We start from the raw sequence: 12,048 nt of genomic DNA on the forward strand, positions 1-12,048 counted from the left end.
GTTTGTGTGGAGTTTCAGTGGCTCTAGAAATAAATACTGCTTATTTCTGATTGGTGTACCTTATATCACAGGGGTGGTCATGGCTTGGCACCCGTGTAGAGGGTTTGACATGCTTGTTGGCTTCAGCAGTAGAACATTTTGCTTATCCCTTGTCAGACAGGAACCGAATGGTCTCAATATCACAATGTTCTCCCATTGTGTTGGCATTACAATGGAGGGAGGCCATGTAGTCTCCACTTTGTTTCATACCCTCATTTGTTCCTCTGAGCAGATGTTTATTGTTCTGCTGGGGACCAAGTCAGCATCAGTTGGTCCAGGGAGTTGTGTTTTACTTTAAAATTCTGATTTCTCTCTAGGTTTAGCCTTATCCATCATCTCACACAGCTGACTTGAGTATGCACAGACCTGTGCTGTGCTGGGTATATCACTTGGCACTCCACAACGCTGTCACAAGCGTGTGCTTCATCCAGGATTATTTTAAAACACGTTACTTTGCTTAGCATTAGAAATGCTACACGGAGTTGTCTGTTTCTAAGAAAATGTTCTGAAACCTTCAAAGATGAGGATATCAGCGAATCTTAGCTGATGGGAATCATGCCATGTGACAAACTCCAACTCAAGGTCCAATTCATAATCCATAATTAGGATTCAGCAGCTGAAGGGCCATTCAGTTACCTGTACTATGCTTCTTTTCCTTCTTGTGTCATGCCCAGTTAATGGTATTTTAATCAATACCTGCTCAGACAGAGTGTCATTCCTAGGGATCCATCTCCTTTCATTCTCCAGCCTCACAGGTAAAACCAAAATAAATCCCTCGTTTCCAGTGTAAATTTCCCCTGTTCCAAACTGTGTCCATTGCCATTATTTCTATCACAATGTTCAGGAAGAATTTTGCTTCCTCTGACATGCTCCTCTCTTCATCCTCCAGTCAAGAGTTAGAAGGTTAAACTCTCCACTTTGGGTTCTCATTTGAAGACCGAGGAAGGTCACTGTTCTCAACCTCTCCTCAGGTCTCACAATATGGAAACTGAACATTGTTTACTTTGAAAGGGATCTCTGGGAGTCCCCTTGTTCAATCCCCTGCTCAGAAAAGCTCACATAGAGCTAGTTGCCCAGATCATGCCCAGATGACTTTTAAATACCTCCAAGGCTGGAAACTCCACAAGTGCTCAGGGCATCCTGTGCCTCACAGTCACAGTCAGACATTGGTTCCTGATGTTCAGAAAGGGCACCCTGTGTTTTACTTTGTGTAAAGTACCTCTTCTTCTCTCAGTGGGCACCTAGGAGAAGATCTTGGGTCTGTCTTCTTTAAAGACTGCCATCAGGTATTTGTACACCTGGATGAGATCTCCACCAACACTTCTCTGTGCTGAACAGTTTCAGGTCTCTCCTCTGAGATCACCATACGAGAGATGTTCTAATCTCTCCACCACTTCAGTGGCTGCTCACTTGACTGTCTCCAGTGTGTCTGTGACATGCAGCTCCCTGGTGAAACACACCCAGCCTCACTCTAAGGAATGACAGGCACACCCTCATAGGTACTTCTCTCAAAAATCATCATGGGCCTTCAGCCCATCTGATGATTTGTCTTGGACCCCAGCCATTTTTGTCAGCACCTGGGTCTCCTCCTTCTCCCTGATTAGGTCAGGGATAAATTCACTGGAAAACAGATGCCTGACATCCCTCACTCCTCACACAATCCCTCCCAAACCCTTAGATTTCTCAGATATTATCATGGAATGATAATATCAACATGGCTAATATCCATCAGTGGGGCCATGGCTCCCTTACTCACCTCCCTCTCAGGATTCACATACAGTGTTTCCTCCTACTTGCCCATCAGGTCAGCCTGAGATATCCCAGCAGATTACCCAGACACACACATGTCTTAGGGACCAGAGTCATGTCTAGGTCCCTGTCAGATTTGGTCCATGATTGTGCTCGTTGATGTGGCAAGAGAAAGTACTGCATAGTTTCACTGTGAAGAACTCAACCTTGAAGAATGAAACACTAACATAACATCAAACTAGTGGGAACTCGACTTTTGACAAAGGAACAATGGAGAATAAAGCTGTTGCTAAGCCCAGAGTCAGCATCCTGAGCTGAGGCAGCCTCAGCCTTTGTTCTGGCCATGCAAAAGCTGATGTTGCAGCTGGCAAAATTCCACACCAGACAGGGGGATATAAGATGTGGTTCTGGGCTGAGGGGGTGAGGAGGACCAGATGTACATCATTTTGTTCCAAGGGATGCCTTGAAGGTGCACTGCCTGCTACCCCTCCTACTGAGTACAATGCTCTATCTCCTTCTCCTGCTCAGCGGCTTGTCAAGATTCCAGGAGTCATTATGTATTGTTTTCTATCAAAAGTAACAAAATACATTTGCTTTTCTATTATTACCGTGTTACAGGACAAAATTTGCTTTGCTTACTAATAAACTTGCTTTGCTACCTCAGTTGTGTTTTACTATCTTTTATTTTGTGCGTGGGAATCCTCCTGAACCCAGAACAACACATGTCCCTTGGGCTTCTGTCACTGAGGAAAGCTCAACACATATGAGCTCCCTCCAGTCTTACACCTGATCCGTAGACCTGCCACACAGACACATCAGTGCCATCCCTGCAGTTCCTGACTGCAAAGATGTTTGACCTCTCCAACATGTTCTTCCTTCTCCGGTTGCTGACACCCAGCCCTTGCCTACACCCCAGTTCCTCCACTTGCTGGCACACAGACTGGCACGTCCTGCAACCAGTGGCCTCTTCTCCAGCTGCTGGTACTTGGATTTTACAGCACACACCCTGCTCCATCCACTTGTTGGTACACAGGCCTACAATTCCCACTGCTCCTGCTTGTTTTCCCAGTTACTGGTAGTCAGATCTCTCTTTCACATCAGTCTCCAGTTCTTGACACTCAGACCTTGCAGCACACATGAATGGGAAAGGGAGTGAAGATACACAGAATGATAGTTAAGAAAGGATTTCACAGGATGGCAGGGGGAGGGGACTGCGGTGCTCAGGAGGAGGGTTCATCCCAACAAGTGCACTGACCGGCCCCTGCATATCTCTTTCCTTTCCTCCCCTCTCTTGCCTCCCCTTGCTCCTTTCCAGTCCCCTCTGTGCTGGTTTAAAGGTGAACCAGGAGGGGAAAAGAACTCACCACGAGAGAGATTGTAGGTCAGAGGCTAAAATTTAATAATAATATTACAATAAATACACTGACACAAAGGGAAATTGCTTTCTACTCACAAAACCCAGCAGTATAACCCAGTGTCCTGGGGTACAAACCCAAAGGGGTTTGTTAGCCCTTGTGCTGAGACCCGTGTGGTTCCCCCCAAGTCCAAAGCAAAAAGAAGTGAGAAACCTGTTGGTGCAGGTGATGGCTCTAGTCTGGTAGAGAGCAGTGATCTCCTCCTGTCGAGGTCCTGCTGCTCCTCTGGATCTGACAAGTGCCTCCGGAGGTCTTACCCACCACTTATGTACCCTCAGGGAGCACCCAGTCCCTGCCCCAGGGCTGGGACTCACGCAATGGGTAATTAACTCTGGGAGTCATGGGGTATTGTTGAACTGTTGATGGCCCATTAGCAGCCATGTCCCCCCAGGCTGGGTGTGAAGCTGCTAATGGCTCCCTGGGCAGCTGCTGCAAATGGTCCATTGTCCTTGGGGAATGAATAGAGGGGGTAGAATACACAGCTTTGATCACCCCCACACAGTGATAGCTGGTCCACCTGCTGAGCTAGGACACCATCTTTGCCCCACCTTCTACCAACCCCATGAGCATTACGTCATAAATATTCCCTGATGCCTCAGGACCCTGTTCAGAGCTCCTATCCTCATGACCCTCTTGTCACTTCCTGCCATTTTCAAAGCTCATCCTGAGCCACTGCACAGCCACACCCGCAGCTTCCTAATGGCCCATCGGTTAGGGGCTGAGGAGATCTGAGCTCCCTCCTTGTGTCCCTTATCACTTACTCCCAGATTGGTGTCATGGTGTGCTGTGCTTACAACTTTCTCTTTTCTTTTTCTTTCTCTTTCAAAGGAACAGGGACTTGATCTGAGCATTAGATAACGAGCTGCTCTCTCTTTTCTCATGCCCTGACACTGGACTCTGCTAAAGTTGTTCAGATGGGTTAGTTCCTGAAGATCCTGAAAGGCTCCTGTCCCTATACAGGAGCTAGAATCAAGGGTCTGCTGGGCAAGCTCATGAGGAGCTCAGTTTTTGAAGTGCCTATCTGCAAATCCTACATCATCACTAAATCCTGACATCTATTTTTCAGGATTACTGAGCAGTGACAAACATGAAGGAAAAGGGACCAGGCAGTTTCAGATGGAATGGAGGTGTGAAAAAGCACTCGGGTCATTTGGAATACTCCTATATTCCAACCTATTTATTCTTTGCCCTCCTAGATGTCCTACTGCTCCTGCAAGTTGCTGAATCCTCTCTCCCATGTGTTTATGGACAGCTGAGGATGAGGAACAGCATTCAGAGAACAGAATTTCAGCCCCAGGTGGGATCCAAACAATTAAGTCCTTACCCATCCAGGTGGTAATGGAGCTTCTCATCAAGCTTCCAGTCAGTGGCTGAGACATTTCTCCCGGTACAAGCCAGACCGAGAGGAGCAGGGACAGGGCGAGGGAACGGGTGGGGCCGCGGGGGCTGCGGGGCCTGAACGGACCCGACGGGGGGGGCGGTGGCAGCGCCCCCTGCTGGCCCGGGCCGCGCTGTGCCCCCGCCCCCGCCCGGCCCCGCCCGCGGCGGTTCGTGCCCGGCCGCAGCCCCGGCTCCTCTGCCCGTGTCTCTCAGGGCACAGAAATACACTGCCCCGTCCCGAAAGCGGGGCCCGTACAGCCGCAGCGAGCTCCAGCGACGGTCTGGTGGCACCGACACCTGTCCCGACTTGTCCGGAAGCTCTCTGGATCCTGTGCGAACGCTCACGAGGAATTCGGGACCTCTGCCTGGGCGCTGATGGTACCACATGATCCAATCGCTGGCCTGGATTTCAGGATGTGAGCAGTTGATGGTGATAGCGGTGCCCTCGGTGGTCTCTGCGGACGGCTCCTGTTGCACCCGGGCTCTGCCCACAGCCACTGCCAGGGAGAGAAAGAATTACATTTCCATTGCAGAAAAGTCCATGTCAGTGGAGAGAGGAGAAGAGATCAGAGATGAAGGGGATATGTTCTGAGAATAAAGTACGGGAAAAGATTTTTCTCGGGGAGTGGTTCATTGTGGACAAGAATACAAGGAATCTTTCAAAGGAAAGTCAGAGTTAAGATGGGCAAAGGAGAGTGAGGAAAACATTGGCTGTGAAAAGTGGATGGATAGATGGATGGATAGATGGATGCACGCATGCATAAATAAATGGAGTAAGCAAGACAGGAAAGCTGGGAGGGAATGATTTCATGGAGGGAAGAAATTATGACAGCGAAGGTGGGGACAAACAAAAAGTAAAGATCGAGAAGACACAGGAGGTTCAGACACGAGTCTCGAGCCCAGTTCCCGTCCCACGAAGATCGCGACCCCCATCCTTCTTCCCACTGCCAGCCCCGCGTACCGAGCAGCACCGCGGCCAGCGCCGCCAGCCCCGCGCCCCGCCACCGCCGCATCCCGCCGCTCCGCCGCCCGCTCCTCGCTGTCCCCGCCAGCCCCGGCTCTCTGCTCCGGACGCGCCGCCTCCTCTCCCCTCCCCTCTTGCCACGCCAGCTCCGCCACGGGGCTGAGCCCTGCGCCGGCGCCGCTCGGGCTCTCGCCCAGTCCGGGCTGGATGCGGAGAGGAGACGCGATCGGCGGGAGCGGGGCGGTGGTCGGGGCTCTGCACCGCCGAGGCTGCGGGCCTGGGTGGCCGGGGCAGGAGTGCTTTGCAGCGCGTTTCGCTGCACTGACACACGGTTTTCTCTCTTCGTTCCCATCATCTGTTCCCTCACGTTTCCCCTTCACTGGCACGTGGGCACTCCAGAATTTTCCTTCAGGACACGTGGATGCAAGAATGGTCAAGGGGCACGACAGCCAGAGGACTCATTTGGTTTGACACTCTGGGCTCACTGCTTGTCATAGAGACCATCCATGCTGGCAGAGATTTAAAAACGGGGAAAACTGCTGTGCAATATTGGCAGAAAGAGAGACAGGGGAATAAGTCAGAGGAACAGCTCTGCAGTCAGGGAGGTCTTTAAGGAAGGAGGCAGAGGAGCTGCTGTGCTGTGTATGCCACTTGGCACTCAGCAAGGCTGTCAGATTTTTGTGCTTTATCTAGAAGAGAATCGCTCTTTTTAACAGAGAAATTACATTCTTCAACACAGAAACGATGAACACAGAGTAGTCTATATCTAAGAAAATCCCCTGAAAGCTTCAAAGAAGACATGACAGTGAATGTCAGCACAGGTGGGATTTGCACCGTGTGACAAACCCCAGCCCATGATTCAAAATTAGAATTTCTCAGCATCTCAAGGCTCATAGCAATAACTGTACTATCCACCTTTTCCTTTTGTGTCACCCTAACTGAAATGAATTTTAATCAATACGTTATGCAGCCAGAGTGTCATTCATATTGGTTTCCCTCTACATCCATGCTCCAACAGAATGCACAAAACCTGTACTATCCACCTTTTCCTTTTGTATCACCCTAACTGAAATGAATTTTAATCAATACGTTATGCAGCCAGAGTGTCATTCATATTGGTTTCCCTCTACATCCATGCTCCAACAGAATGCACAAAACCTGTACTATCCACCTTTTCCTTTTGTATCACCCTAACTGAAATGAATTTTAATCAATACGTTATGCAGCCAGAGTGTCATTCATATTGGTTTCCCTCTACATCCATGCTCCAATAGAATGCACAAAACATGTCCAAAAATGAGTAAATCCCAATTTCCTGAAAAAATTTTCTTTGTTCCAGACTGTGTCCATTGACTTTTCTTCTACCACTATATTAAGGAAGAATTTTTCTCCCTCTGCTCGTTCCCTCATCAACCGTTAGAAGATTAAACAACTCTCCATTTAGCTTCTCATTTGAAGGCTGAGGAAGGCAGTTAAATGCCACCCTGACACCCGATCCTGTCAGATCTCGGAAGCTAAGCAGGGTCAGGCCCTGTTAGTGCTTGGATGGCAGATCTCCTGGGAATACTGGGTTCTGTGGGTTCTAGTCCTGAGGGCTTCACTGTCACCATCCAAGCTTGCTTGGTCGTGGCAGATGAACCTTATGAGTAAAGGGTGGGGCCAGTTCTGTGCATGCTGTGCCTCACCTAAAGAATCCACTGTACAGGCTTGGAGGACACACCCACGTGCGGAGAGCCCTTCCCAAAAACCTTAGTTCGCGAAGCCTAGCCATACACATGAAGGCTGAGGAAGGTCGTTGATCTCAGACTCTCCTCAGGTCTCACAACATAGAATCAGAGCATTGTTTAATTTGGAAGGGACCCCTGGGTGTCACCTGGTCCAATCCCCTGCTCAGAAAGGCTCACATAGAGCTGGTTGCCCAGACCATGCCCCAAGGCTGAAAACTGGAATGCCTCCAAGGCTGAAAACTCCACAACCACTTCGGGCATCCTGTCCCAGTGCTTCCTCACACTGACAGTCAGTCATTCTCCCCCTGATGTTCAGACAGAGTCTCCTGTGTTTCACTTTGTTCCAGATTCTTGTGGTTCTGTCAATGAGAACTAAAGAGACAATCTTGAATCCATCTTCTTTAGAGTCTCCCATCAGCTATTTGTACACCTGGACAAGACCTCCCCTGCCACACCTCTGTGCTAAATAGTCCCAGGTCACTCCTCTGGCATCATCACACAAGAGCTGTTCCGGTCTCTCCATCATCTCAGTGGCCCCTCACTTAACTCTCTCCACTGTGTCTGTGACCAAGGCCACCCTCAGAAATCATTTCTTTATCCCTGTCCCCTTCTCTTGTTCTTGCCATTGAAATGAAACGGGACTTGTTCTGAGTCTTAGAGAACCAGCCACTCTCCTCTTTCACATGTCCTGACAGTGGCCTCTGCTGAACGTGCTCAGCTGTATGAGTTCTGGGACGGTCTGAAAGTCTCCTGTCCAAGGAGAGAATTTGATCTCTTTAGTTAAGGTTCTGGAGGGAAACGACCTGTTGAGATCAATTTTGAAGCATCTCCCTGCAAATCCTGCATCGTTGTTAAATCCTGGCATCTGCATTTCATGATGTCTGAGGGGTGACAAACAGGATGGAAAAGGAAAAGACTGGCCAAAGGACCAACCAGTTTCAGAGGGAAGGTGGATGGGAAAAAGCACTCAGGTCATTGGACATGTCCCTATATTCCAACGTATTTATTGTTCCATCTCAGAGAGGTTTTGTATTCCTGCAAGGCACTGAATCCTCTCTCACAGGTGCTTTGCAGCTGAATTCCAACCTCAGGTGGGATCAAAATCAAGAAGTCCTGACCCAATCAGCTGGGAATGAGAATTCTCACCCACCTTCCATTCCGTGGTAGAGACACTTCTCCAGGGACATATTGATGGGGTGGGGTGGTGGTGAAGGGGGAGCTTATGTTTGTTTTACTTAGGGCTTATGTCGCTTATTTTGTTTATGCTTATTCTACTTATGCTCATTTTCTTTATGCCTATTTTACTTATGCTTATTTACCTCAGACTAATGATAATACTTATTTTCTTATTTTACTTATGCTTTTATACTTATCATGGAATTTGCTTAGTTCACTCTGTAACATGTAGCAAAACTGACTCACTGTCCTTGAAGGTGCAATACCAAGGGGCCCAAACCAATTAATAGAGCCAGGATACTCCATGATAAATCAGAAAACATGTCAAAAGAACAAGATAAGTCCAATTAGACCAGCCAAAGTTGCCAACAAGACTGGTTTGAACCAGTTCTGGACAAAAGGTAAAAAGTTCACAAGAGGGAGATGACTTACTTCATCCCTAAAGACCCCCAAAGACCACTGCCCTAAATTACCAGGATGAACAGCACAGGTGCAAGAAGGAGTGGCTTGAGGCGGAGAAAATGGAAATCAGTTCTTGAGACTCATTATAATAACCCTACCTTCTCTAAGAAAATAATGTTTATGGATGAAAGAAAAATAAATATGTATAACTCACTTGCATATAAACCCATTGTTAACACAACCAGGGGCGCATGTTTTGGAGGAGTTATCCCCCATGCGTCCTGGGCCAGAATAAACGTACCTCTCTATAACCTCACTGGATTATAGGGGTTTTATTCCGCAAAACATATGGTTAAGAAAGGATGCAAAGGAAAAATGATTAAGGAAGGATGGATAAAAAGGATGGTTAAGAAAGGATTTTGTAAGATTGCAAGGGAAGGGAACTGCAGTGCTCAGGCACAGGGCTCATCCCAACAAGAGCACTGATCAGCCCTTCTCTTGGTGTAGGTGCCCCCTTATTTCCTTTCCCCACTCTGTCGCCGCCTCTTCCTCCTCCGCAGTCACCGCTTTTCTCCCCGTCACTGCCCCACCGCAACCCCACCTTATTACGACCCCTCCAGCATTCCTAGAGAAGTGTTCCCCAATCTGCCAGAATCCTCCTCCATTTTTTTCTCCTCTTCTTCCTCTTGTCACTTCTTTTCATTTACAAACTCAGCTTCCTAATGACCCATCAATATTAGAGACTGAGTAGCTCTGAGCTCCCTCCTTGTGTCCCTTATCGCTTACTCCCCTCCCCCACTGGTGTCATCGGGCGCTTTCTTTGTAACTTTCTCTTTTCCTTGTTCTTGCCTTGGAAAGGAAAAGGGACGGTCGTACTCTGAGCCTTAGACAATCAGCCGCTCTCCCCTTTCACATGCCTTGACAGTGGCCTGTGCTGAACTTGCCCAGGTGAGTGAGTTCTTGAAGATGCTGAAAGTCTCATGTCCCGAGAGATATTCGTGTCTCTAGAGTTAAGGCTCTGGAGGTAAACCTCATGTGGAGCTCAGCTTTTGACATGTCTCCCTCCTGCCACCATGGCTTAATCCTGGCATCTGCTTTTCAGGATGTCGGAGAAGTGAAAAACATGAAGGAAAAGGGACCAAGCAGTTTCAGATGGATGGTGGGTGTGAAAAGCACTGGAGACATTTCAGAGGCTCCTGTATTCAAACATATTTATTATTTGCCCTCCCAGATGTCCTACTGCTCCTGCAAGTTGCTGAATCCTCTCTCACAGGTGTTTGTGAACATCCGAGGATGAGGACAGCATTCAGAGAACTGAATTCCATTCCCGGGCTGGATCCAAACCATACACTCTTTACCAGTGCAAGTGAGATTGGACGTTCTCATTCACATTTCAGTACGTGGCAGAGGCATTTCTGCAGGGACAGAAATGGAGATTCCTTTGTCACCTCTGAAAGCCTCACTACAAACTGCTCATGAGCTGACAGCACTCCATTCAGTAGACCATGCTGGCTGGTCACTGCAGCTGCTTTGGCAGCTCCCACAAGTGATGCTCTCAAGCACCATCTCTTTGCTTTGCCAGCCAGGCCGAGAGCATCAATACACGCGGCCGGAGGCCCAAAGCCGATGGATGGCACAAGGGTAGGCAGCAGCAGTTCCGTGTGAGGCAGAGAAGGCAGCGGGACCCGGGGAGCCCCGGGCCGTGCGGGACGCCTCTGTGGCGCTGCGAGGCGCGCTGTGCCAGCGCTGCGGGAGCTGCAGCGGGAGGACTCGGTGGCCGCGGTGTCTGCGCGGGTTGTGCCGCGGAACGAGGTGCGGAGCCGCTTCGGGCCCGGCGGGCGGGGTGGCAGCGCCCCCTGCTGGCCCGGCCGGCGCTGTGCCCCCGCCCCCCGCCCGGCCCCGCCCGCGGCGGTTCGTGCCCGGCCGCAGCCCCGGCTCCTCTGCCCGTGCCTCCCAGGGCACAGAAATACACTGCCGCGTCCCGAAAGCGGGGCCCGTACAGCCGCAGCGAGCTCCAGCGGCTGTCTTGTGACACTGACACCTGTCCCGACTTGTCCGGCAGCTCTCTGGATCCTGTGTGAACGCTCACGAGGAATTCGGGACCTCGGCCCGGGAGCTGACGGTACCATTGGATGAATTCATTCCTCCCTTTGTTTGAGTGGGAGCAGTTGATATTGATGCTGATGCCCTCAGTGGTCTCTGCTGAGGGCTCCTGCTGCACCTGGGCTTGGTTTGCAGCCACTGCCGAGAAAGGAGAAACAAAGCCAAAGGCCAAGAGTGATTGCCCAGCTCTGATGTCTCTTTTCCCACAGAGACAGTCAGGAGCAGGGCCAGTGAGACAGAGCCAGAGGGAAATAAATGGGGAGGGATGAACAGGGAATCTGGTGAAGCTGGGAATTTGAAACTGATACATGAAGGATTAGACATGGCAAGTGAATGGAGGGGTGGACAGCAAGAGGGAAAAGGGACAGGAGGATTGGTTGTGTTACAGTGAAGGATGGAGGGATGAACTGATAAAAACAATAACTGGATGTATGGATGGAGGGATGTATGAAATAATGGAGACATGCAGGTTATTAAACTTGTCCCTACAGATATGAAACAATCAGAGGAAGGGAAGGGTCCAGATATGTGGTCGGATGGATGAGGAGTAGGCAGGGAGAAGAGTTTTTACGATGAAGAGCAGAGGGTTCTGATCAGGGTAATGAAAAAAATGGAAGGGGAAGAAGAAAGATGCATGAAAACAGGCACACAAAAAAGCAGGTTCTTACTAACAGAGGGTGAGGCCTCGGAGGATTTGGAAAGGGGAACAAGAGATGGTAGAGAGTTAGGGAGGGGGGAAAGAGACGTTAAAGAAGGAGAAAGAAGGATTGGCACAGGGGTCCCTGGGGAACACCTGGCCCCAGCCCCCATCCTCTCTCGCCGCCAGCCCCGCGCACCGAGCAGCACCGCGGCCAGAGCCGCCAGCCCCGAGCCCCGCCACCGCTGCATCCTGCCGCTCACGCCGCCAACCCCGGCACGCTGCTACGGACCACTCCCCTCCACTGATTCTCCTTTTCTCCCTTCTCTCCTCTCCTGCGTCACCAGCTCCGCCCCCATGACGGGCGCAGTCCTTTTGTACTGCCAGGAACAATGGACAGCTCTGTCCTATGCCAGACATCACCGACAAGGCATGGCAAGAAGATCCACTCAGGAA

General features: G+C 50.0%; 1 protein-coding gene and 1 gene segment (V, D, J or C); both read right to left on the minus strand.

Annotated features, from left to right (window-relative positions):
• Nucleotides 1-3,169: 3,169 nt before the first annotated feature.
• LOC139681558 (T cell receptor alpha variable 3-like) lies at nt 3,170-5,627 on the minus strand. The segment is given in 2 exon segments: nt 3,170-5,080; nt 5,545-5,627. Coding segments are annotated over 2 exon segments (609 nt in total).
• Nucleotides 5,628-10,298: 4,671 nt separating this feature from the next.
• LOC139681557 (uncharacterized) lies at nt 10,299-12,014 on the minus strand. The gene is made up of 2 exons (XM_071575016.1): nt 11,792-12,014; nt 10,299-11,093 (listed from the first exon to the last, which is right to left on the minus strand). The coding sequence occupies exons 1-2, from the start codon at nt 11,841-11,843 to the stop codon at nt 10,408-10,410; spliced, it is 738 nt and encodes a 245-aa protein (XP_071431117.1). The 5' UTR covers nt 11,844-12,014; the 3' UTR covers nt 10,299-10,407.
• Between the last annotated feature and the right edge of the window lie 34 nt (nt 12,015-12,048).

The sequence above is a fragment of the Pithys albifrons genome, chromosome 21 (genome assembly GCF_047495875.1).
Source record: "Pithys albifrons albifrons isolate INPA30051 chromosome 21, PitAlb_v1, whole genome shotgun sequence".
In the NCBI taxonomy this organism is placed as follows: Eukaryota; Metazoa; Chordata; class Aves; order Passeriformes; family Thamnophilidae; genus Pithys; species Pithys albifrons.